This window comes from Acinonyx jubatus, chromosome B1 (genome assembly GCF_027475565.1).
Source record: "Acinonyx jubatus isolate Ajub_Pintada_27869175 chromosome B1, VMU_Ajub_asm_v1.0, whole genome shotgun sequence".
Taxonomy (NCBI): Eukaryota; Metazoa; Chordata; class Mammalia; order Carnivora; family Felidae; genus Acinonyx; species Acinonyx jubatus.
Genome location: NC_069382.1, coordinates 52,535,291 through 52,563,216, shown reverse-complemented (window position 1 = coordinate 52,563,216; position 27,926 = coordinate 52,535,291). Strand labels below are relative to the sequence as shown.

Below are 27,926 nucleotides of genomic sequence, written 5' to 3'. Positions count from 1 at the left end.
CGGGCACCCTATGAAACCTTCTTAAATAACTGTGGTTCATTTGACTGAGAGAATTTTTAAGAACATTAAAAGCATAATATTGAGTAAATCCTTTTCTTGCTCCTAACTCTTGAACTGCTCCTCCTGCTTATTGGATAATGACAAGGGAGCATGAGGCAGGCTGAAGGTTAAAGCACAAGCTAGCACCCCCAACCCCAGGTGGGATTTGTGTGCTATTCCTCAAACACTCCTGGCTGCCCAAGAACAAAGAAAAGGGGTTAAAGTGCTTGCCATGGTAATGTGGGAAACTAAGGCAAATGGAAAATTAAATTCCCTTACTGCCTATAGCCCATTGACAAGTCCTTGAGACTGGCAGAGTGACCTCCCTTTAGGAGCTCAGCTGCCTCAAGGATGACACTTTGCTGGGAGCAAAAGAGAACCTTAGCTTAACATTATCCCAACCTGGAGGATCCTGTAAGTCAACTTCCTTTATCTCAACTGCCCCAAGATATATGCTGGCAATCATACTCCAAGCTTATGGCCCCAGATATATATCTAAAGGATCTCATGACTGAGGTAGTATTAAACGGTAATAAATGGTGTTTCCCTAGCAACAGCTAGACCCTCAGGGTCCTGGAAACGTGTTTCCAAAATTCCTTAGAAACTTACTCTATCCCTGACCCCCTCCCAACCTGAGGGTATACAATGAGTTACTGGTCATGACCCCATGCAGCTCTTCCTGCCCATGGGTCCTGTCCCCTTGCTTTAATAAAATCGCCTTTCTGCACCAAAGATGTCTTCAAGAATTCTTTCTTGGCTATTGGCTCTGGACCCTATGAACCCCCCATCACCCCAAAACTTCATCAGGTAACATCCAGCATGTCTGGTTTAGTAATTAGGGCAGTCATTTGTCTTAGATATTTTGCATATGATTTTTTTCCTGATACCCTTCTATGTACCTCATTTTGTTTGCAACCAAGATACAGAATCAGCCTATCCTCAAAATGCCTTCATGGTATCCACTGCTCTACTTCTGGGAATCTTTTGTTGCCCCTCCCCATTTAGATTTCTAAATTGCACTCCCAACTAACTTTATTCCTGCGAATGCTTACAATTTAAGAACTATTGATAAAAGTAATGCATTTAAATTTAACAACAAGGAGTTATGAATAAAGAGAGATTTCCACTTTCTTGCTTCAAGAAGAGACATGGCCACATTCCCCCATGAAGTAGGCTCGCCATCTAGTGACGGATCCACCACACTACAAACCTTGCCTCTGAGGCCAGCAAATCTGGAGACCCACCTTCAAATTCTCCTCAAGGAATCCATCAGACAAACTTCCCCCCCCCGAATATGACACAGTACCACATAAAAAAGATTACACAATGATTCCTTTTTTATGGCATTGAACACTGAAAAACAATTAACTTTGGGCTGATTCTTTTTCTTTCTGTCTTTTTTTTAAAGTTTATTTATTTTGAGCAAAAGAGAGAGCAGAGGAGGGGCAGAGAGAGAGGGAGAGAGAGAATCCCAGGCAGGCTCTGTGCTGTCAGCGCAGACCCTGATGCGGAGCTCAAACTCATTAACCATGAGATCATGACCTCAGTTGAAACCAAGAGTTGGAGGCATGACCGACCAAGCCACCCAGATGCCCCTAAGTTTGGGCTGATTCTATAGATAAGTTCAGAGAAACAGAAAAACTTGAAATTTTTATATGTTAACATTAATCAGTGATGTACATGGATCCACTTTGCAAGACAAAATTTAAAGGAATGGTTGTAAGCTTGGCTAAATCTCTGATAAAGTGTGAGAAATTTTCCTTCTTCTGAGATAACATATATTACATACCCAGCAGAGTATACTCTGAATAAATATTAGCTGTGTGGTGGCAAAACGGTTCAAAGTAAGCATAAGCTTGGGAACCAGATGGTCTGCTGTCACCACCTCCATAAATTGGAACACAATACTCAAGCACTCAAAATGGCCACTTTGACATATGGAAACATAGGGACAGCAATATCTTTTTTGTGAGTATTGAAAATAACATATGCAAAATGCTTGGCCTATAGCAAGCACTCAAAGAAAAATGGTGGTTTGTCTTTAATGATTATTATATTTTTTACCTTTGGTAATTTGTATAGGGGTATGGCTTTATTTCAAGCCTAAAAATGTTATTCCTAGGTCCTCAATTTATTTATAATAGTATAGACTGCATGTGTTGATAGACATCACTTTCAATATGCTGTGAAAGATAACATGCCTGTTTAGTAAATATCTGACAAAAACAATTACAAAATTATAAATTACATAACCCATTAAAATTTATATCTACTACACTTTTTAAAGTGCCCAGAAAAAGTAAGCTGTTCATACTTACAACTTTCCAGTTGCATTATACATGTTTGCACGTCCATTGGAAAATTCTTGAGATCCATTGGACAAGAAAGTGTTAATGTCAATCTGAAAGAGTTCAAAGTAATTATTTTTAAAAGTAATTTATGATATCATACTACTATTCTGCTGTTCAAGGTACAACTGGGAAACAATCTTTGGTGAATGACTAACAAGTATCCAAATAAAATTGTTCCAGCTTGGGTATGTTATTTACTGTAGAATAGCTAGCTGTACCTTTATATAAATCTGTCTTTCAGGGAGGAGAAAGCTTATATTTAAATATCCAATCACATTTATTTATTTTGATCATTCATTTATTCCTTTACAGAATGCTATAGATGTCTACTAAAGATCTATATTTCCAGAAAAGACCCTCAAAAAGATATTTGAGTGGTTTCTATAAAATTAATACCAAAATGCCGAAAGGCATAGTTCCCAAGATCACCTGTATAGTATATTTGAGGAGGCAAGTATATCCGGGGAATTGGAAGAACAGGGTGCCGAGAAGCAATCCTATGTGACAACTTTCAGTTGGTCATCTTTGTAACATTGAAGAAGTGGTCCATAAACATGCAGCAGTAATATGAGGAAAAAAAATCTCTGAATCTAGAAGACTTGAAAGTTCTAGGTGTTAAGAGTCTTTTGCCGTAGGACTAGGGGGTTTCACCAGGTCTTATAAGGGTCAAGAAATTGTCCTCTAGAATATGTGTGACATAATCCTATGCTCACCAAAACAAACTTTGAATTTGGCTTCGCACAAAGTGAGATGACTGGATGGCACAGACCAGCATTCTGCCCACATTTCCCTTCCAGAAAGTATTTGCATGTTGGTATTCCAGATAATTCATCACTCACAAATATATATATATATTATCGGAAAAGTATATTACAAAGGTAATCTTTTTTTTATATTTTTTTTACTGCTTATTTTTGAGAGAGAGAGAGAGAGACAGAGCACAGGCAGAGGAGGGGCAGAGAGAGGGAGACACAGAATCTGAAGCAGGCTCCAGGCTCTGAGTTGTCAGCACAGAGCCCGATGTGGGGCTCGAACCCACAAACTGTGAGATCATGACCTGAGCCAAAGCTGGATGCTTAACTGACTAAGCCACCCAGGCGCTCCAATGACAAAAATAATTTTAAAGGATTACCAAGTATTTGTAGTTCTTGGACCAGAGGAATAAAACAAACAAACCCAAGTTTCTTCAAATACAGTTCTTACCTGAGAACTCTCTAGCCAGCCCCTTTCTTTAAAGTATTCCCATTGAAATTCAGCATGTCAGTGAGCATTTCAGGTGGATTTGTTTGCCTAAACTTTGTGACAGTAGGTAGATTATTTCACCTCACTATATTTCAGAGTTCTTTGGTCCAAAATGAATGTAGCAATAGAACTTGCTCTGGAGAAACCTTGTGAACAAATATGACTTAATACATGTAAAGTGCTTAGACAAGTATCATGACACATAGTAAGCACTCAATAGATATCAGTTATTAAGGATTACTAGTATATTCTACTGCTCCAGACTGCTCCATCTACCCTTCCCCAGAATTATATATGATGGGCGAAAAGATGGCTGAATGAAATCACGCATAAAGCCTATTTAAGCTTTAACAAGAAATAATCAGCAGCACTACTAAATGTAACCACGTTCTCCAAACTGGCATTTTCATGTAGACCCTGGACATAAAGTTATAATAATGCATGTTCTACAGTGAATACTCTTGGTGAGGTCCAATTAACATAATTTGAGAGATATGAATGGACAGACATGTGAAGCTGTTGAATTTTTTAGAGCCCCAGGAGGATCACTTGACGATCCCTTCAAGTCAGAGTCCCTAGCACACTAAAATAATTCATACCGTCCACTCTTCAAAAGCTGTTTTCTCCTGGCTCAGCTAGGTTAAGTGATCCTGGAAGTAGGATCCTGTAGATCTACAAAGTTCTCTCTTCAAAAGGCAATTGTAAAATCAGGTGGACACAATGTTCTCTGTCTTGCGATGGGGCTTATTAGAAGTGTATGCACAAGTATATTTTGAACACATGCACATTAATTTTCCAAACTTCCAAGGCTCTCTGGATGGCCAGTTTCAAATGTTGGCTTGGAGGATTAATTCTGTGACCTTTTGTATGAGAGTGAATAGCATTCTTAGAATCTTTTCCAAGCTCTCACCATGCATGTGATGTCAAATTCATATCCTGGCTATTTTTTTTGGCATAAAATGAGAAACATTACATAATTCTTTTAAAAAGAAGGGCTTGAAAGGAATTACTTGGCAAAGAAAAACACACTTTGTAGAACTTCTGTCATAAATCATATCCTGAAAAACATCTGTTTATTGACATTCCTTTGTTGAAAGTACTGTACCATGATGTCTTTAACAACATATGGATTAAAAAAATACACGTCAATTTGGTGGGTGTGATTCTGAATTTCTTCATTAAAACATGACATATAAATTAAAGATACGTTCTGACCACATCAAAAGAAAACTAAATCAAAAGGCAATTAATCACATTCTACTGTTTTGGAAATGAATATCTTCTTGTGTAAGAGAGGACACTAGGTTCTCTTTCTGAGACAAGACACATAAACAGGATATGGTGTTTTTTATTTTCTCTTAAAAAGTCTTGGCTTAGTGAAGTAGTAATGTTAAAAAAGATGACTATAATCTATGACTTTAATCAGCTGACCTGATTAAAACTGAGGTATTGTCCATTTTTGAATAAGCATTGCCTAGGTGTCTATCTCAAACATTAAGTAAGTATATATAGAAACAATAACACATCTTTTCTGACTCCATTTTTGGCTCTTTATGAAACTGATAAATATTTTTAAACATTTTCAATGTTTATTTATTTATTTAATTTTATTTAAAATTTTTTTTTAATATTTCTTTATTTTTGAGAGAGAGACAAAGCACGAGCAGGGGAGGAGCAGAGAGGGAGGGAGACACAGAAGCCAAAGCAGGCTCCAGGCTCCGAGCTGTCAGCACAGAACCTGATGCGGGGCTCGAATGCATGAACCGCAAGATCATGACCTGAGTCGAAGTCAGACACTTAACCGACTGAGCCACCCAGGTGCCCCATACTGATAAGTATTTTTATTAAGAACTAATATTTCTAATTTACTTTTATAAGAACACCTCTTGACTAATTATCGGTTTTGCAATATTGTCTATAATATCATAATAGGTAATATATCTTTGTACTCACTATGTAGTAGACACTATTTTATTTTATTTTATTTTATTTTATCTTGTTTTGTTTTGTTTTGTTTTGTTTTTGGGGGGGTATGATTTTTATTAATTGGTTTTTTCTTTTAACGTATCTTTTTTTTTTTTTTTTTAGTTTCTCTGTTACTCTTTTTTTAATATAATCTATTGTCAAGTTAGCTAACATACAGTGTATACTGTGTTCTTGCTTATGGAGTAGATTCCCGTGATTCATCGCTTACATACTACACCCAGTGCTCATCACAGCAAGTGCCCTCCTCAATACCCATCACTCCTTTTCCCCTCTCCCCTGCCCCCACATTAACCTTCAATTTGTTCTCTGCATTTAAGAGTCCTTCTGGATTTGCCTCCCTTTTTGTTCAAAACTACCTTTCCCTCCTCCCTTTCCCCCATGGTCTTCTGTTAAGTTTCTCAAGTTCCACATATGAGTGGAAACATATGGTCTCTGTCTTTCTCTGACTGACTTATTTCACTTAGCATAATACCCTCTAGTTCCATCCATGGTGTTGCAAATGGCAGGATTTCATTCTTTCTCATTGCCAAGTGGTATTCCATTGCATCTATAAACCAGATCTTCTTTATCCATTCATCAATTGATGGACATTTGGGATCTTTCCATGATTTGGCTATTGTTGAAAGCGCTGCTGTAAACATTGGAGTACATGTGACCCTATGAATCAGCACTCCTGTAGCCCTTGGATAAATTCCTAGTAGTGTTATTGCTGGGCTGTAGGGTAGTTCTGTTTTTAATTTTTTGAGGAACCTCCACACTGTTTTCCAAAGTGGCTGCACCAGTTTGCATTCCCACCAACAGTGCAAGAGGGTTCCTGTTTCTCCACATCCTCACCAACATGTGTTGTTTCCTGAGTTGTTAATTTTAGCCACTCTGACCAGTGTGAGGTGGTATCTCAGTGTGGTTTTGATTTGTATTTCCCTGATGATGAGTGATGTCAAGCATCTTTTCATGGGTCTGTTGACTGTCTGGATGTTGGAAAAGTGTCTATTTGTGTCTACTCCTCATTTCTTCACTGGATTATTTGTTTTTCAGGTGTTGAGTTTAGTAAGTTTTTTATAGATTTTGGATACTAACGCTTTATCTGATATGTCATTTGCAAATATCTTCTTCCATTCCATTGGTTGCCTTTTAGTTTTGTTGATTGTTTCTTTTGCAGTGAAGAAGCATTTTATCTTGATGAGGTCCTAATAGTTCATTTTTACTTTTATTCCCTTACCTTCGCAGACATGTGGAGTAAGAAGTTGCTGTGGCTGAGGTCAAAGAGATTGTTGTCTGTTTTCTCCTCTAGGGTTTTGATGGTTTTCTGTCTCACATTTAGGTCTTTTATTCATTTTGCGTTTATTTTTGTGTATGGTGTAAGAAAGTGGTCCAGTTTCATTCTTGTGTATGTTGCTGTCCAATTTTAAATACTTTACATTATTTCTCAACTCACTTATTCCTTACTACAAGTTTATAAGACAGATAAACTGTATTATCCTTATTTTAGAGATGAGGAAACTAACAAGTCAGCTCACCTGACATTACAAGGAAGAAATTATAGAGCTGAATTTACAACTCTGGGAGTCCAGCTCTAAGTACCTCTTAGAACTTTAACCTCTAAGTACACTGCCTTTCAAAGGCATTGAAACATTTTTCATGAAAATGAGTTCTCTAATTAATATGAATTTTCAAATTTTATATTTATATAATGCAAGAAATGATATATTTCAGTCAGTATTAATTATTACATTTAAAGTAAAAGATAACAGGGACACCTGGGTGGCTCAGTTAGTTGTGTCCAACTTTGATTCAGGTCATGACCTCACAGTTCGTGGGTTGGAGCCCTGCGTCAGGTTCTATGCTGACAGCTCAGAGTCTGGAGCCTGCTTCGGATTCTGCGTCTCCCTCTCTCTCTCCCCCTCCCCTGCCTGTGTGCTCTCTCTCTTTCTCTCTCTCTCAAAAATAAATAAACATTAAAAAAATAAAGTAGAAGATACATAAATAATTCTTTCAAAAAATCAGAGAAGTGTAATTAAACTTTAGAAAATATAAGGAATTCCCCCATTAATTTTATATATTTACTTGAGTGTTTTGGTAGTTTCTTATGATTCTATAAAGGTCAAAAAACTTTCTGGAGAAATTGGATTGTTGGAGCACTAGAAGGGAGATTCTAACTAGTGTTCTAATCTGGAATTTGTTGTCATTTGATTTTAGAGATGATTATAAAGCTTATCAATCCACCACCAGTGAAATCTCAGTATTATTGATGGTTACTTAAGGAAGCTGATGTAAGCTAAGGACCTCTTCAGAGAAATATGCATAATCACACACATGCAAAATTCTTCTTACAACAGCTATTTTATCGTATTGTAAATTGATTACCCTTGAATAAACAACATCTTTAAAAAGCATCTGTTGATAAGTCTGCCTTTTCTAGTAAAAATTAATGTTCAAAAAATACATATTGTATAAGTAAACCTTAATTCCTTTCACAACCGAATTTCAAAGAAAGAGTGATTATATTTAGTTTATTTTTTTAAATTTTTTTTAACACTTATTTATTTTTGAGAGACAGAGAGAGACAGAGCAGGAGCAAAGGAGGGGCAGAGAGAGAGGGAGACACAGAATCCGAAACAGGCTCCAGGCTCTGAGCCATCAGCACAGAGCCCAACGTGGGGCCTGAACTCCCGAACCATGAGATTATGACCTGAGCCAAAGTCAGATGCTTAACTGACTGAGCCACCCAGGAGCCCCCGATTATATTTATTTTAAATGAAAGTTGAAATTGTGTTAGGATCTTTGGCAAGTCACTGTGCATAGCATTATTGATATAAAATTTCTTCCCATTATTTGATTTTTTTTAATTTTAATTTTATTTTTTTTCAGTATATGAAATTTATTGTCAAAATGGTTTCCATCCATTATTTGATTTTTAATGAAAATAATGCTCCTGTAATATAAGCAGTAAAGTTGAATGAGTACCTATTAGTATGTATTAGTAAAGTAAGCAGTAGATAACATTAAACTGCCTCTGATGTGCTTCCATTATTTTGTGAGGATTTAATTGACAAGATGGAGACTTAGATTAATAACTTGCAAGTGTCCATACAGTGTTCATTTACAGATTCTGGAAAATACCAGAACCTGCACGTTTTGGGGGGGGGTATTTTTTTGAGGAAGATAAAAATGACTTCACTGTCTATTGTATGCCTAGAACTCTGCTGGGTGCTTTACATACATTATTTCAGGCTCAAGGTAATCAGTATTTTCACTATCATGCGTATATGAAAAATGAGCCTTTCACAACCAGAGACTTGCCCTACATCACAGCTGGTAAATCAGGGAGCCGGGACCTGGCTTGGGAGAGACAGTCCTCCTTGGACGACTTGCTGGGTATGTGCCAAGACTGCAGGCCCTGACTATTCTTTTACCTGAGCCATTTCTCAGGGTTGTCCATACAGCTGCTAATTTTGAGAGATGAGACCATATTGTGCCTTTAGACAAAGAGAAGGCTTGCTTCCAGCTTGCTATAAAGCCAGTGGATTGCCCAAACTCAGTGTGCCACAGCCGTGTCATGGACACAGAGTGTGTGTGATACCCATCAGTGCCTGGTTCATCACCCCAGTGAAATTTGAGGGCAACGGAGCAGTTAGGCAAATTCGCTGATGCTTGTGTTACTTGCTTACAGTGAGTAATACATTCGTTTGTCTCTGACTCAGAGTCTTGCGTCTTCTGTCAGCATCCATAAAATAAGTGAAAGGCTAATTTTATAAGTAGAGTAAAACCAAATCCCAACTTTGACAATCTAAGAAAGGGTCATGTTTCTGGCCCCAAGGGCCTCACTTGAAAAGTGCTTCATTTAAAAATTATCAATATAATTCATGGATATCATTTAAAAAGTTCAAAGAGTATAGAAAGCATAAAAAAACCAGTTATATTTTTGTCCCACCCATCTTACCCCTGGTTCAGTTCTAGCTTCTCAGAGGCAGCCTTTCTTTAGATACTCCACTAAGATTTATAGTCATATATCCAAATTGCTATTATACTATGCTTGGTTTTTAAATTTGTAAAATTATCCATTTCCTATAAGGAAAAAAAATTCTTTTATACCACACTCCTCACACTTAACTCTCCCATAATACTCAAAATTTAGTTACATAAATATTTATGGTTAAATTAATATTCAGTGCTTATGTGCTATGAACATGTAATTAGGTTCATGGTTACGTGTGGTAGTTTGCTCTAACTCTTGAGTAGCATGTTGTTTTCCTTAGTACTAATAATTGTCTCATCTTAATAGTCAACAAATTCCCTATCAGAGCTACTAATTCAACACACTTCCTATCAGAGCAACGAAGTCCCTCTCAATGGTTAATATAGCAGCTAATCTATCAATTCCTTTTTTTCATGGGAACCTCTATTTTCTTCCATTCTTTCATTCTAATCAGATAGTAATCCTCTGTATCGATGTTCTGATTTTCATATTCTTTCTTTTCTACTTCTGTATATCTTGATATAACTTCTTAGGAGATTTCTTCACTTCATCTTCCAAATGCTCTACTGATTCTTTTCACCAAAGTGAAAACTTTGGTTTACTATTTGCTACTGTTATACTCTGAATGACTCCTTTTATTCCTGTCCTAGAAGGATCTTACTTCATGCATGCAATTGTCTAATCTCCCTAGAGATGATTTTTTTTAATGGTCTCTTCTGCTCTCTTCATTTTCTCTTGAGTCAATCCTTTTTCTTTAACTTTCTCCTCTTTTCTCTTTATTTTTCTCTGTATGTTTCTTCTAGCCTCTGCTTCTTTTTTTTAATTTTAGATCATTGTTAATATTATAGAATGGTATCCTTTGTTTTTATTTAAGAATGAGGCAATAAAAACTATTTGGAACTCAGTTAGTAGTGGATGGTTCATTGAGTAATGGTCTCAACTGTAGGATAAAACATGGCTGCGCAGATTTTTCCTTTGTGGTTCTCCAATTGTCAGCATCTATAGATCTTTTTCCAGAGGTGTATTCTTCTGACTACTACTACTCAATGAAAGGAGTTTAGAACTGGCTTTCAGCATTTTAGGGAGAACAAGAGTTTCACCATACAGTGTGCAAGCCTCATGTAATCTCTATTTTTTTTAGTACAATGACACATGATAGATGCCACCCATGCCTGAAGTCCCTACTCCTGAAGCTCTTGGCACAACCTCTCCAAGATTTTTTTTTCTGTCCTGCTTTCTGCCCACTTCAGAAGGCAAAAAGGCAATTTCTACTCTGAAGGACAAGTGCAAGAAGATCAGGAATAGAAATCTCAGCCTTTTGGGGCGCCTGGGTAGCTCAGTTGGTTAAGTGTCCGACTTTGGCTCAGGTCATGATCTCACTGTACGTCAGTTCAAACCCTGCATTGGGCTCTGTGCTGACAGCTCAGAGCCTGGAGCCTGCTTCAGATCTTGTGTCTCCCTCTCTCTCTGCCCGTCCCCTGCTCATACTCTGTCTCTGTCTTTCTCTCAAAAATAAATAAACATTAAAATAATTTTCTGAAAGCGAAATCTCAGTCTTCTTTACAAAGTTTAAATCAACTGTTCTCCTTTTATTTCTTTTCTAGCTCTTACTTTCTGAAGTCCGAGCTACCTTACATTTCTGAAAGTGTGAGGATATTATTTTCTTCCTTTGGGCTCCCCCTGTTAGCTTAGGTTTCAGCTCTGTTAAGTCAGTTTTCACAAGTGCATTCATTTTGAAGCTTCCTAAAATATGTCATCATCGCTCATCTGTCACTGTCTTCTTTCCTGTTACTTTCATCCTCCTGTGTGTTAATGCCACTTTTACTCCTTATTCAGTTTATTTTTTGTTTTAGTAGGAAGTACAGATAAATGGATCTGTTCATTTATGGATAAATTCAATAAGCCAGGTCTGCCAGAACATTCTTTAAACAAGCAGGAAAGCCAAATCTGTCCTGAAACATCGCAGATGTTTCATTTGTAAATTGAGTGACAAATAGCACAACTCTTGTTAATAAAGAAACTGTTAGCCATTTGAAGATTTTAAAGTCCTGTGAGATTTCTAAAAACAACTCATTAAAAGTGAAGTTAGTCTGTTTATGTGAGCCAGAGTATAACAAACAAAAACTAGGAGCCTGATAGACATCATTTGTTTCATCTGAACTCATACTGAAAGACAAAAGATGCTACTCAGAATCATTTCCTAACTTTCCCCAAAATATTACAAGAATGTAAGCAATCTAGGGGTGCCTGGGTGGCTCGGTCAGTTAAGCATTTGATTTCGGCTCAGGTCATGATCTCATGGTTCATGGATTCGAGCCCCACATCAGGCTGTGTGCTGACAGCTCAGAGCCTGGAGCCTGCTTCAGATTCTGTGTCTTCCTCTCTCTCTGCCCCTCCCCTGCTCGTGCTCTGTCTCTCAAAAATAAATAAACATTAAAAAAGTTTTAAAAATTTAAAAAATGAATGCAAGCAATCTGTAATGAATTGTCCATATCCAACAAGAATTGATATAAACAATGAAATGTCCATATATAAACTAAATAAAGAAAATAATTATTGAAGTTTTAAGATAATCATTTATTTTAGAATATTTTTCAGGTGTGACACAAATCACCACATATATCCTTTCAAGTTGTTATTTATTGAATTTACACTTATTTGATATTTAATAGACAAAGTTGAATGAGCTCCAAAGTTCAGTAGTCAAGAAATTTTAATATTTGTGTTTAAGTTTTGGTAATAATTATTGTTATGCTTTGGTATTCGCTTTTAAAAGCAACATAGTTTTCTTAGAAATGCATAATAAATAAAATGTAAATAAGATCTTTTCTAAAGGATGAACAGAGAAGCCCAAGGATATTAAAACAAAAATACAAATACCTGACAGATAATTTATGGAAAATGAATCCCAAATGAGCAAATCCAAATATTCCTTCACTTATAAATATTTAAAGGAAGTATACATTCATAAAAATATAATCACAATGTATGAATCATCTACCATTCAATTTACCTTTAAACTACCCACCAATTTGGCTGATATTAAGAGGCTGTTAAAAATATAGATTTTTCAAGAATTATACAGTTCCCAGATCTGGAACTTGGGTCTATTATTGGTGATTAGACACATTTGGGAAATGGTATAATAGAGGAACTCAAGCAGAACAATGGTAGCCCTTACTCAAAAATCTCAAAACATTCATAAAAAGAAAAAAAAAGAAAGAAAGAATAGCACTGCATTTCACTGAAATCAAGTATTTTAAATCTATGACTCACCTTATTGAGTAAAGAACATTTCCATTCTTGAAAATTCTTAACAATTTATTGTCTGTAGTAACTTCATGAAAGTTGGCACCTTTTTCATTGGCAAAGAACAAATCAGGTTTCCAAATGGAGTCCAACATGGAAGGGTCTAGGTCTAAAGAATCATCAGGGTATTCACTATATGCAAGGCGAGGATCGTTCCACTTCTGACGAAGGAAGATATTGACTCTGTAATCCTATGACAGAAGAAAGAAAGGGGGAAAAAAACCTGATTTAAAAACTTTAGAATCTTATGTGCTATTCTTTGGATGCCTCTGAATTTTAGCAAAAGCCACTGACCTCCTTGTGAGCTTTCATACCTCACAATCCTCACTCATTACCACTGACGAGAGTTGTTTAAGTTACAAGGCTTTGCTGAAGTTTTAGTGATCTAGATGTCTCTAAAGAAAAGGCCACAGAGGAGTACACTTTTATCATGCCTATATTTTGCCATCTTATTCAAATTTAACTTGATTTGTCAGAATAAAATGTTAGGTTGCTATTAGACACTTGAAGTAAAATATTTTCAGCATCACATTTATTTTCTAGAACCATTTCTTTTCGTAAATATCCAATAGCATCCAGAATGCATTTAGTGAAATTTTCTTGAAAGCTGTCTTCTAAAAATGGCTATATATACTTTTTTACAATGAAGACACATTTCCTCATGTTTAATATAGCAGTGAGTTCCATGAAACAGGTGATTTGGGAAAAATAAAAGGTGATTTTGAAATAAGAAGAGAATAATAGAGGAATATTATTGCCGGTAATCCTTTAAGAAGATTTGGCTGAAGAGTTTTCCCAATTAGACTACTCATAGTTAAGTTTTAAAAGGGGAAGAGTCAGGGGCACCTGGGTGGTTCAGCGTCCCACTTTGGCTCAGGTCATGATCTCATGGCTCCTCAGTTTGAGCCCTGTGTTGGGCTCTGTGCTGACAGCTCGGAGCCTGGAGCCTGCTTCAGATTTGTGTCTCCCTCTCTCTCTGTCCCTCCTTGGCTCATTCTCTCTCTCTCTCTCTCTCTCTCTCTCTCTCTCTCTCTCAAAAATAAACATTAACAAAAAAGGTGGGGGGAAGAGTCAATGACTTCAATCAAATTCTTGCTCACAATTTCTGGACTAATGTATAGAATGGCAAAGATTGATAGCCAGTATATGGATATAAGCACCACCTATGACTTTTGAAATGAGCACATAAATTTTAGATTTTTGAAATGAGCAAATAAATTAAACATGTAGATTTCATTATAAGCAGGAGTAAAGTGAACATTTTAGGAAGGTTTTATTTCCATGGAATATAGCCAAGGCTGGAGATATTAAGAAAAACTGAACACCAGTTTTCATCTATTTTTTTATTCTTTGAATACCAAATTACCAGGTATCAGAATATGTAACCAAGCAATCACAAAGAATGTTTCCATAAAATCAGGTCTGGTAGATTGCTTTCTCTCGCAGGGAGGTGAAACTCAGAGCAGTGAATGTTATAAATCTATATGTTCCCCGGGGCACCTGGGTGGCTCAGTTGGTCAGGTGACCAACTTCGGCTCAGGTCATGATCTCGTAGTTTGTGGGTTTGAGCCCCGTGTCGGGCTCTGTGCTGACATCTCAGAGCCTGGAGCGTGCTTCGGATTCTGTGTCTTCCTCTCTCTCTGCCCTTCCCCTGATCCTGCTCTGTCTTTCTCTGTCTCAAAAATAAAGAAGACATTAAAAAAATTTTTTTTAAATAAATCTATATGTTCCCTTGATCATTATTTGCACACCGAAACCCTTATCTTCTAACTGCAACTGAGGTTACATACCAGATAATATTTTTTTCTGCTTGCTAGGTACCCCATGTATCTTCCAAAGTGACAATGGAACAGAGTTCACTTTGGCTTTTTACCACAAAGTTCACGATAATGTGGAAATCTCACCAGCCACAGGATCTGCAGAACCTGTAAATGGGGATACGTGAACAAGCTTCTACCAGCCAAAGACAGGTCACCCTCTTTTCTCCTAGAATTCAGAATGTCAAAGAGCAGAGCTCCATGGTTGGCGGCCAGTTTTTGCATCGCTTTGCTGCTCTGAAGTCTGTGCTTCAGCCCTGACTACCACCAAAGGAATAATTTCCCTCTGTCTTAACCATAGGAGAAGATGAAAGCAACCCCAGTTATAATGATGCCTGCCAGGAAAAATAACTGACAACTAAAGAATTTCCTTGGGACTGATTCTTACAATTATATGCATAATTGAGAATACGCTGCAAATGTTCCTCATTGTGAGGCTAAAATAAAAGTACTTTTTTTTTTAATGTTTTATTTATTTTTGAGACAGAGAGAGACAGAGCATGAACAGGGGAGGGTCAGAGAGAGAGGGAGACACAGAATCTGAAACGGGCTCCAGGCTCTGAGCTGTCAGCACAGAGCCCGACGCGGGGCTCGAACTCACTAACCTTGAATCATGACCTGAGCCGAAGTCGGACGCTCAACCGACTGAGCCACCCAGGCGCCCCTAAAAGTACTTCTTAACCACAGTGTATACAGTAAGATTTGGTTGACTCTCCTTATCCTATGCTATTGGTTTTGTGATAAGCTTTATAGACACAATCTCAGATCTTCCTGAAACACTTTTTGCTCTAAGACTGAGTTTAAAAAAGACATCAAGTATCCTTCAGTTTCTTTTTCTAAATCACACAGGGCAGAAACCACCTGTCACCAAGGCCAAATGTTATCTTACATCCATTGTGCTCTTTCTGTGAATAACCAGAAATATCTTTGTTTCCTAACATATTTAAGTCTTTGTTTAGGACCAAGGTCTAATGAAAAACTCAAAAATGGCCATCTCTTGATGACCTAGAAACTAAGCTTTTAACAGTTCTCACAGTCTGAGTTTTGACCTGCCTGCAAATGAACATTGTGCTGGGAAGCTTCCCCATTAAACAACCAAATTCAGCATTTTGAAAATAAATATTTAAAGCTGATTCCTCATGGCCAATGTATCCCATTTACACTAGGCAACCATTTATATTATCTGTGAGTCTTGATCACTTGTGAAAATGTGCAAAGGGTAAATAAAATGACATAGTCAAATAATGCCACCTAAGAGAAGTCCTCGTAACTCAATTTGAAATAACTTGCCTATACTAAAAGAGCAAAAATAAAGAAATAAAGACACAGTTTTGCAAAATAGAGATAATGGATGTGTATCCAGCACATGCAGAAAAATTTAAAATAGACCCACTAAAGCCAGCTTCAAAGTGTGTAATAATTCTTTGGCTATACATAAAAGAAAGACTGTTTTATTAATGGAAGTTCCTCTGTTCACCTGGGCTATACTTCTATAATGGTGAAAATGTAGAAAGGTTATACGCAAGTAAAAAAAAAAAAAAAAAGGACAACGATAAAAATGAGATAATATATATTGAGAATGAAATAAATATTTGTATCTCACATTTCTAAAATCTAGATATGCACTGAATTCATTCATAAGTCATATAAGGCAACTGAATTGACTTTTATATGGAATCATCAAATTTTAGGACAAAGACATTTAATGATTCTTTTCCCTACAAACCCCTTTTGCAGTAAACCCTCCAGAAGCTAATTTTATTTTTTCATCATTTTTTCATGCTACATAATAAATGAGTGATTTGTAAATATACACTATACTATAGTAATATATTATTAATATTTTACAGTAACAGTGATGAAATACAGCCATTATTTCATAAATTAGAAGAAACACTAATTTTGACCTTTCAGAAGTCAAAATTTATTATTACTATTATTAGAATAGAATGATACACATTAATAACTTTAATTTTGTAAGAAAATATCTTGTTGACAAAGTTATATACCATGTTTCGTTTTGAAAGTGAGTATCCATTCAAATGTACTCAACTTTCATGTGTATGTCACATAGTAAATAACAGGCCCAATATTTTAAATTCTTACACTATAAGGCACAAAAAAATAATAATTCAATTAGGCAAATATTGTAACGTTTTATATACTAGACCCAGAAGTAAATCTTCTTGGGATCAAATCTCAGCTCTCCCAGTGGACAGCTTTCTAATCTTCCTATGTCTTGTTTTTTCTTCCATAAAATAGGGATGGTTACAACAGTACTTCCCCTGAGAAGGGTGCTTTGAACACTGGATTGATCCACACAAGTATGAGGACCACACTTATTAAATATTAGCTTTTCGATCCTCAAAATTAGAATTCATATTAAATAGGAATTTGGTTGTATTTTCGGTTTATAAATTAGTTTTTGAAATAATAGGCATTTGGGACAGATAATTGTAATGTTGAACCTGGTGACTAGTATCTTACGGAAAATTTACAAACTCTTATGATAAGCTTATCATCAACTTTTTGTGTTAACTTTTGCATTTCAACATTTATGTATATTTGTATTTCCTGTCTGTATTCAATTGCCCCTCCTCCCCCTGCCTCTATAATTTGTTTGTGTTATAAAGCCCCTTTCCATAATGTCAAATATAGCTGCTTACATTTCACTCTGTGCCTGATGTTATACTAGGTGCTTCATGGATTATCCCTACTATCCTCATCATAAATTTATGAGGTAGGTGTTATTATTTGCCTAGTTTTACAGATGTGGACTGTGGGACAAAGATAAGCTAACTAACTTCAACATGATTACTGAGCTACCAGTTGGCGGAACTGTAATCCAGACCCATACATTCTGGTTTCAGAGCTTTGAAGAATACATTGCCTGCATGATTTAGTGCCAGTCATGACTGCCTTCTATGCACACCAAATATTTTGTAAATTAATGCAAAGATTCTGGGTTTCTGTGGTTTGTGTTTGCTTGTTTTGTAATAAATTTTGGGGGTTACAGACCAACATACTCACTGACAGGAAATCACAAGTCCTATACCTAAATGTTATCCAATTAAATCTAATAGGTGCCAGGTTGTCATTTCTCCATAATAGGTACCCTGGGGAAAGTCCAAATTTAGTAAAAACCACAGCCCAGTGTATCACCGAAAATGACACAGAACACAATACTCATCTTTGGCTGCATAAGGGAGTATAGGATTGCTAGAAACTAACTAAAATGACCAGTTAGAAAAAAAAATAGAGAAAAATAATCATCTAATGTTAATACAAGTTGTCAACTGCTTCTCTTCCCTCTGGTCTATGATTCAGTTAAGTTTTAAGTTCCCTAGTGTTTTCAGGTCATTTCCAATCCCACAGCCTTCCCCCACTTTCTCCTTTTTTCCCCTGCCTTCTTACTTATTTCTGCCCTCTACTCTCCTTTTTAATCTGTTTCTCTGTCTCTGTGTCTGTCTCCCTCTCTCGTCCTCCCTCCTCCCCACCTCACGCATGTATGTACACATGCATTGCCTCTGTAGGAGTAGCCACCACATTTCTATACTGGTGATGTGTGCAAGTGGGTTTCAAATGTGTTGTTACAGAATAAAGGAAACCGATCTCAACGATGCTATCACTTTTGACATCTTGATGTGTTTGTTTCCTTTCTTTTCTTTATCCTACACATTTTCACATAGTTGGAATTATATTGCACATGTGTTTTTGCATCTTTCATTTTCACTTAATGAATTTTTTGCATTTTCTAATCATTCTTAATTGTCATTCCAATAGCTATACAGTGCATTTTTTTCAGTGTTTATTCAAATTCCAGTTGGTTAACATGCACTATAATAGTAGTTTCGGGTATAGAATCTAATGATTCAACACTTCATACAGCACCCAGTGCTCATCACAAGTGCATTCCTTAATCACCATCACCTATTTAACCCCTCTCCCCACCCACTTCCTCTCTGGGAACCATCAGTTTGTTCTCTATAGTTTGGTTTGCCTCTCTCTTTTCTCCCCCTTTGCTCGTTTGTTTTGTTGATGCATTTTTTCTTATACAAATAATTTTTCATGTGATGGATTAGGGTCTAGCTCATATGGAATCATACAATTTGCAAACACCTTAAAGGTGTTGATTTACTTACTATAACTAAACATATTTTTGTGTCATGTCTCAAATTTGGACAAAAATTAGGAGTCTAAAGTATTATTATTTTTAAGTTTATTTATTTTGAGAAGGAGAAAGCATTAGTCAGGGAGATGAAGAAAGAAAGAAAGAGAGAGGGAGAATCGCAAGGAGGTGCCATGTTGTTAGCACAGAGCCCGACAGAGGGCTTGAACCCATGAACCATGAGATCATGACCTGAGCTGAAGTTGGTCACCCAACCAACTGAGCCACTCAGGTGTGCCGAATATAAAGTATTCTTAAAAATGAATATGCTAGGCATATTTTCAGAAGATACTTCTTTAAAAATACTCTATTAAAATGTTATTATGAAAATACTCATTGCAAAATAGCACAAAAATAAATATTATCACCAAGTAGAGGATTTTTTAAAAACCACTTGGATGCTTTCCAATGATTGTAAACATTTTCATCTAAAATGATGATTTCGTGGAAACTATTACTGCCTTTCTTATTTAAATCCGATTTAATCAGAATGGTTTTACAAATTCAACATTTAGAATATTAATCTTTTGAAAAGATACTTTTTCCAAGTTAAAGAATTCAGTTCCTATCGCTGTTTTTAAAATTGCTGATGATGTTGTTAATGCTATTATTTGAGAATGGTATTTAACCTCATTAAATTATTGGAAACTTATTTGAAAACTGCGATGCTTAACTTGATGTAAGTTTGCCACAGTACATCATTATTCAATGGCTTTCTGCAAAAGTAAAATGTGTATATTTAATGGCACATGCATATATTTGAGCACCTCTATGTTGAAAAGTTAAGATGGATCATTTATTTTTACTAAAAATTCAACAAAATGTATTCAAATTAAGTATTAAAGGGGTGCCTGGGTGGCTCAGTCATTGAATGTCGGACTCTTGATTTCAGCTCAGGTCATGAAATCACAGTTCATGAGTTCAAGCCCTGCATCAGGCTCTGCACTGACAGTGTGGATCCTGCTTGGGATTCTCTCTTTCTCCCTCTCTCTCTGCCCCTCTCTGCTCTTGTGCTTCCCCCTACTCCATAAATAAATAAATAAACATTAAAAAATATATGAACAGGCCAATGTTATCCTCAAATTTATTTAAATTCATTCAACAAATGCTTATCTCATATTGCCAACCTGTGATTCAGTTGAGTGCTGATGACACAATATTTACAGATGATCTCTGCTATCACTATGTTGCACAAGATATATCGTAAACAATTAGCTTTCCACCTTATAAGTGCTCTGTTGGAAGCATTGCACAGCAAGCTATGGAAACATAAGGAATATGTAGCTAACAGGGACCAAGGTGGAAGGATCAGGGAAGATTTCCTTAGGAAAATCTAACTGGGCTTGATCTTCAAAGTGAAAAAAATTTAGGTAGGCAAACACTGAAAACATAATAAAATGTATCTTGTACATTGACACAAAATCCAGTAATCCTTGTAATTTTGGATGATTAGCACAGGAAGCTGGCTGAATTTTAATATAATTTTTTTTCACTTGATATCTATTGAGCACTTTCTATGTAGCAGGCAATTGCAGAGGATTATAAGGTGAATTATGCATAGTGCCTGTCATCTGGAGGTGAACAGTCTAAAGGAAAGAGAAAGGAAGACAATACGAATCAAAGCAGGGGATAAGGAAAAAATATATTATGAAAATAAGAGCTTTACTGACTTTTACCTGGTGTTATTTTATTAAAAAAATTAAAATATAATAAAGAGTGTGAGAAAACAAGGCTTGATGTGTAAGAAATACAGGTATAGATACAGATATTGATGAAAAACATATTTATAAAGACTTGTGCTTCCAACATAATGGTAGATTGGACACATGGAAGGGCCCACCTATTGTAGATTATTTTCTGAATAAAGGAAATATATATATATATATATATATATATACTTTTTAAAAAGTTTACTGTCTTCAAGAAAATACCGGGATTCTTCAAAGACAAAAATGGAAACAAAAATAAGAGTTAGCTAAAACCACAGTAAAAGCAGTGACGGTAAGTAAATACAAAGGTCTAGATTGGGAAACCGAGTCATGTGCCACCACAAAATGGAAAACCCGAACCTGTGACTAAGAATTAACCCATTAGATCCTCAAGTATATCACAGATTATGTTCAGATAAATGTGTTTATAGCAACAGCAATAATTTACTACAGACATAAAAAGGAGACATGAGCAGGCATGAACTTTAAAGGAAATAGCATATCAAAATATGGAATAAACATGTAACATATATTTAAGGAAATAAAAGGTAAATTCAGGACTAGAAGCCAATAATTACCAGGAATACTTGAAAAATCATAAAATAAAATAATTATAAAATAAAAATATAAATGTTGAAATTAAAGACTTGATGGATGTGTTAAAGCATATAAGAAACATCTGAATAAAGAATTTTGTAGCACAAACAAAAGAAACTAATGCACAGATACAGGGAAGTCAAACATACCAATAAAGGTAAATAAAAAAAATCCATATGATGACATTATATTAAAACTGTGTTTAAAAGAATCACCTTTCTATTGCCAAACAATATTCCCTTGTATGGAATAGCACATTTTATTAAAAAAAAATAATGTTTACTTATTGAGAGAGATACAGAGAGAGAGAGAGAGAGAGAGAGAGAGAGAGAGAGAGAGAACAAGCAGGGGAGGGACAGAGACAGAGGGAGACACAGAATCTGAAGCAGGCTCTAGGCTCTGAGCTGTCAGCACAGAGCCCGACGTAGGGTTCGAACTCACCGACCATGAGATCATGACCTGACCCAAAGTCAGACTCTCAACCAACTGATCCACCCAGGAGTTCCAGCACATTTTATTTAAACATTCATCAAAATAAATGGAGTACTGATACATGCTGTAACATGGGAGAATCTTGCAAATATTATGCTAAAAAAGCCAGTCACAAAACCATGTATTGTAGGATTCCATGTATATGAAATGTTCACATTAGACAAACCTATGGAGACAGAAAGTAGAATAGTAGTTGGGGAGAGGTAAAAAGTGACTTCTAAAGTGTACTTAGTTTCTTTTGGGACAATAAATGTTCAAAAGTGGTTGTGGTGATGGTTGCACAACTGTGTGAATACACTAAAAATCATTTAATTATAGACTGACAAGGATGAATCATATGATACATGTATGATACATAAATAATCACCATTATTGGAAAATACTTAGACTGGTGGTGGACTTTGCATCAATAATGAAATCTAGAATATAGGGGGTTAACATACTCAAAATATTAAGAGAATATTATAGTTAATTTGATTAGTATACTCAGTAATAATCTTTCAAAATTGAAAGTGAAAAAATCATTAAAGAAAAACACAGTTTTCTCTTGAACATTTATAAAGTAGACTTTTAATTAATGCACCTCAGAAGGACAGAATTAAACAAAAAACACATAGAATGCTGCTCTGAAATGTAAACAGAAATGAGGGACAAGAACTGGAAAACTTTGATATGAATTTGAATAGACTTCTTCTATATAAAAAATTGCTATGAATGCATAATTTATGCGGTTGAAATGAACTGAAATATTGAAAAAACAATATCACAGGCTATGACTGATCACATAAGACATATAGAAATAAATCTTTAAAAACATGAAAGAGTTTTACCTAGAACACCTTCTAATTTCTTGAAAACGTAAGTAAATAAATAAATGGGAGGAAACTCCATGATTCTACAAAGAAAGAGGAAATGTTACAAAGGTAACAATTATTTACTAACTAGCTGCTAGATTCAGTGTAATTTTTGTCAAAACAAAACAATTTTTTGAGACAATTGATTAGCTAATTACATGATTTGTATAGAATACTACCAAAGGTCCAGGATAGTCAAGGCAGTCTTAGAGAAGAAGAAAAGAGTAGAAAGACTTACTACAGGAACTATTTAAGATGAGTGTAAAACTTTAAAACATTATGGTTGGTTCAAAGACAAAGTGATCAACGGGACAAAATGAGGAGTCTAAAAACAACTGTTCATGTGGTATATGAAGGAAGTAGAGCTGCAGATTACTGGTGGCTGCATGGACTACTTACTAAATGGTTTTGTGTATGACAAGAAGGTTAAATTTTATCCCAACAATAAAGCTCAATAGAGCAAGTTTGGATGAATTAAAAGTTCAAATAAGATGGGTTAAAAAAAAACCAGAAAACACCGTAGAGTAGTCTAGGCTTGAGGTAGGGTTGATTTTTTAAGAAGCACAATAGTACTGATCATAAAATAAAGATTAATAAATTCCATGATGTCAAAATTAAGAAATTCTTTTTGTAAGATTTTTTTATGTTTATTTATTTTTGAAAGAGAGAAGGGGAGGGAGAGAGAGAATCCCAAACAGTGTCCACACTGTCAGCACAGAGCCCAACCCAGGGCTTGAATTCACAAACTGTGAGATCATGACCGAGACTGAAATCAAGTGTTGGATGCTCAACCAACTGAGCCACCCAGGATCCCCTCCAAATTAAGAAATTCTTTTCATTAAAAGCCCACTTAAGAATAATGAAAAACCAAACTACCCTGGAAGAAGGTATTTGTCACACAGGTATAACTGACAACTGGCTATTGTCAAACTATAAAATATCTCATACTAATCGTTGAGAAAAAGACAAAGAATTGAGTAGAAAAATGATCAAAGGTAGACACATTTCACTGGGCAAAGATCACAAATGTCCAAGAAATATGTGAAAAGTTGCTCAAACTCATTTGTAAGCAAAGCAATGCAAAATTAAGACATTAAGTTTGATGATATCAGAATTTGGCAAACATATAGAGCAAAATAATCCTATATACACTACTGTTGAAAGTAGAAAAAGACAGGAAAAATTGACATTGTACTGTAAATTACATATGAATACTCAAGATACCAATATTTTAGTTCTAAGTATAGATCCTAAACTCCTGCACATGTACATGAGGAGACATAACACAAAATATTTATACTAGTCTCTCAGCTATAGTAAAAAAAAAAAAAAAAACACAAACAAAACTGGGAACTAATCCAAATATGCATTGTCAAGAAAATGGATAATAAACTACAATACATCAACAAAATTAGATATTACATAACAGTGAATGAGTTGATACTACTCTCTGCAATAAAGAGGATGAATCTTAGCAATGTTAAATTTTAGTGAAAACAAAGGAAATGTCAAAATATGTTATGGCCCTATTTTTGTAAAATTCAAAACCAGGCAATCCCTCTCTATCTATCTATCTAATCTATCTATCATCTATCTATCTATCATCTATCTTCTACCTATTTCACTATCATCAAAATTGTGAAAGCAACAAAGGGAATTACAACACAAAATTCATGACAGTGGTTACCTAGGGAGATATTAGGGGAATGGGATTGGGGTGGACTATACAGGTATGTTTAATATTGATCATGCTTTAGTTCTGAAGTTAGGTGGTAGTTTCAATAGTTTTTGCTCTATTATATTATACCTTGTCACTTACATATATTATTCATGTAGTTATATACCAAAACATTGATATCTGAATATGAAATGAATCATTGGAAATGTTCATTGGAACTATCTATTCATTTATAGACACTACACTTTCCAGTGTTTTGCCATTGATATACTTTTTGTAAAATATTTTATAATTTTCCCACATAGTATTAGCAGCTTTTTATTGCACATCTTATATGATGTTGTGGTGGGTGGGGTGATGGCCCAAAGATGTGTACATCATAATCCCCAGAATCTGTGAATGTGCACTCTTATTTAGTGCAAGAGATTTTGCAGATGTGATTAAGAACCTAGAAATGGGATTATCCAGATGGGCCCAATGTAATTACAAGGATCCTTATAAGTGAAATAGAGGCAGAGTCAGTATCAGAGTGATGTGATGTGGGATTGAGTTGGGTTACAATAAAGGAAGGAGGCCATGAGCCAAAGAGGAAGAGAAGCCTCTAGAAATGTAGAAAGAAAGGGAATGGATTCACTCCCAGAGTTTGTCAAAGAAATCTGCAGGCACCTTGATTTTTGCCCTGTAAAACCCATTTTTGACTTCTGAGCTCCAGAACTGTAGGAGAATGCTTTTGTGTCGCTAATCCACTAATTTGGTAACATTTTGTTACCGCAGCAATTAAACAAACAAATCCTGATACATATATGTCTATTAATTGATTTGCATGCATTATCATTCTCATGCTTCAAAGAAGTTTCTAGAACAATAGAATATTTTGCCAATCATTTGAGAGGATAGAACATTTAAGGCAAAAATCACTGAATTCATATGCAAATGGAAAAATAACTCAGAATTCTTCCTGTCTTTAGGAGTCCTCATGAGACACCCTGGTTAATTTCAAAATGATCAGAAAATAATTTTCCTTTCTCAAAGAAATAAGGACAAAGCACACACTCCCTAACAAATGTCTTGCTGCTTTCATTTTATAAGATTTTCTAACTCTGCAGTACTGTACAACGAAGGTTTCCATGCATCACAAAGTGCAGAACACTAATACTCAATGGTAGAATAATTGCTGCTAATGTCATCTCCATAATATTCCCCATGTTGCTGGCACCATCTGCTCTATAAACCCCACCACAGGGAGGGTGGTCATTTGGGGCCACTGATTCTGAAATAATGGCCCACTGGGAAAGTGCCTTTCCATTGTCAGTTACTAAACCAGGAGGGGAAAAAAAACATTTTGTAAGAACTATTTAGAGTCTCAGAAAGGTTATTTAAAATCTCCCCTTGACTTCTTCATTATCCATATGCTTAATTATCCTCTAGAAAAGGGTAGAGTTGTTTTAGAATTATGAAAACATGTTTTTAGCAAACCTAATTATGTACCGATTCTGGAAACATAAAGTTAAGAATTTCTGAGAATTAAAGTAGACTCTCAAAAAATATGTAAATACAAACAAAATCAATCCCTATTTTTTTTTCAGAATTTGAGAGGTTTTCTCTCACAATGACAGTATTTAAAGGAAATGTTAGTTATTAGAATTTAACAGGATAGGTCAGAATATGTGTGTTGAGTCGATTCAATAACACTGTTTCATTCAGTAAACTCTGATTTGTCTTAGTCTGTCCAAGCTGCTATAACAAAATATGATAGCTTGAGTGGTTTATACACAACAATAATTTATTTTTCACAGTTCTGGGGGCTGGAAGTCCAAAATCAGGATGCCAGGTTGTAGACTTCTCATTGTATCTTCACATGGTGGGGCTGGGAGCTCTGCAGGATCTCTGTATAAAATCACTAATCCCATTCATGAGGGTTCCCTCATGACCTACACATCTCTCCTAGTCCTACCCACTACCTTTGGCGGGGTTAGGATGTCAATATATGAATTTTGGGGAGGACACAAACATTCAGACAATAGCAAGATTAAAAAATTAAACCACTGGCAAACACAATAGAGCTATATTCCACTGCTCAGGGTGTACATTTCCGGGGAGGTAAATTTAGTCCATGGGAACGTCCTTGCAGAAGATTTTTTCCAATTAATATAGTTCATTCAGTTTGGGCATGTCTGGCTTTAGAGGTAAAGATCTGGACAGAGTCAATACTTCCAGTGGCTGCTTCCTTTCAATGAAAACTAGTCATTTATGTTCTTTTTTGGTTGTAATGTAGCAAATTATTCTATGTCTTAATGTGTTCATTGCAGTGTTCCATGAGATCCAGTTTAACTAGTGACTTCCTTCTGCTTCCAGTGCTCACTTCCATTCCTACTGAATTCCCCTTTGCCTGCAGATTGTATGCACAGGCATTCCATCTCAACCTTCTCACTGCCAGCTAGAATGCATTCTCTGCTAAAGCAATCTGTGCCAACAACCCCCCCCCCCAAAAAAAACCCAAACTGGCACAATCTTCCTGTCTCATATTTCTGCCCAAATCAGTGTCTAAACTTCAGTTAACTCCATTTGGTATTATACCAAATAGGAAGAGGAAGTTTGTATGTTTTTCCAGGTTTAGGCAACAAAGACATGGAAATTCTATCCCTACTACTGTCATTCATGACCCAAAATCTGTATCAAAATTTATACCCAAAACAGAATGTGCTTATCTGTTTGCTTTTATTTCTACCTAGTGTTAGCCTCATAATTTGTGTGTTCAAATGAACATAACCATTTATACATAGCACTTACTACTTTGCAATTTGCATATTTAATGACATGTGGGCAGAGATTTGCTTATTATTATTTATTTTTGGAACTTCCATCAAATAACTGTTGTTCCATTACTGGAACATATGACTTGGATCATAAAAAGATAAATGTCTTTTGGAAAATCAACTATCATTTGGTCTTCAGAGCATCCTATCTCTCAGTCAACAATATAAAAGCTCTTCAAATCAAACAGGAAATTCTAAGAACTCACTAACAGGAAGAGAACTTCTCTGAGAATAGTTGAGACATACTCCACACTAAAGGGTGGATAAATAGTGAGATAAAATACTTTATTTGAAGATCTTTTAACTAATATGTTTCTGTAAATGTTCTATGCAAACTGTGTTATGTTTTATTATATGTGTTTTCTTTCTTTAATTTAAATTGTGGTCAGGGGCACCTGGGTGGCTCCTCCTCTTGGCTCAGGTCATAATCTTATGGTTCATGCCATCGAGCCCTGCATTGGGCTCTGCGCTGACAGTGCGGAGCCTGCTTGGGACTCTCTCTCCCTCTCTATGCTCCTCCCCTGCTCACTTATGCTCTCTCTCTCTCTCAAAATAAACATTAAAAAAATAAAATCCTTATTAAAATAAATAAATTGTTTATTTATCAAATGCATACATGTTAATCAAATGCATACATATAATACTTACCATCAGACACATTTAGTACATTCATAATATTGTGTAACCATCAACACTATCTAGTTTCCAGGTCCCTTTGTCTATTAAGCAGTCATTTAGGTGTTTCCAGTTTAAATATATTTAGATTTTTAGTTATACACTTATATATTTTTCAAGTTTAATCTATTATTTTGGGATCATGCCCCCACTTCCCTTCACATTTTAATGAACTCTTAGTACTTAGCAATATTAATTTTGGGACAAGACATGATTT

General features: G+C 35.7%; 1 protein-coding gene across 2 annotated transcripts in view; it reads right to left on the bottom strand.

Moving 5' to 3' along the window:
- The window catches only part of GLRA3 (glycine receptor alpha 3), a 195,646-nt gene that overhangs the window by 63,952 nt on the left and 103,768 nt on the right, over window positions 1–27,926 (bottom strand). For both annotated transcript variants that reach the window (XM_015073143.3, XM_015073144.3), the window contains exons 4-5: window positions 12,871–13,094; window positions 2,358–2,440 (exon numbers count right to left, since the gene is read on the bottom strand). In XM_015073143.3, the coding sequence (XP_014928629.1) occupies window positions 2,358–2,440; window positions 12,871–13,094 (307 nt within the window). The remainder of the gene's footprint in view (window positions 1–2,357; window positions 2,441–12,870; window positions 13,095–27,926) is intronic.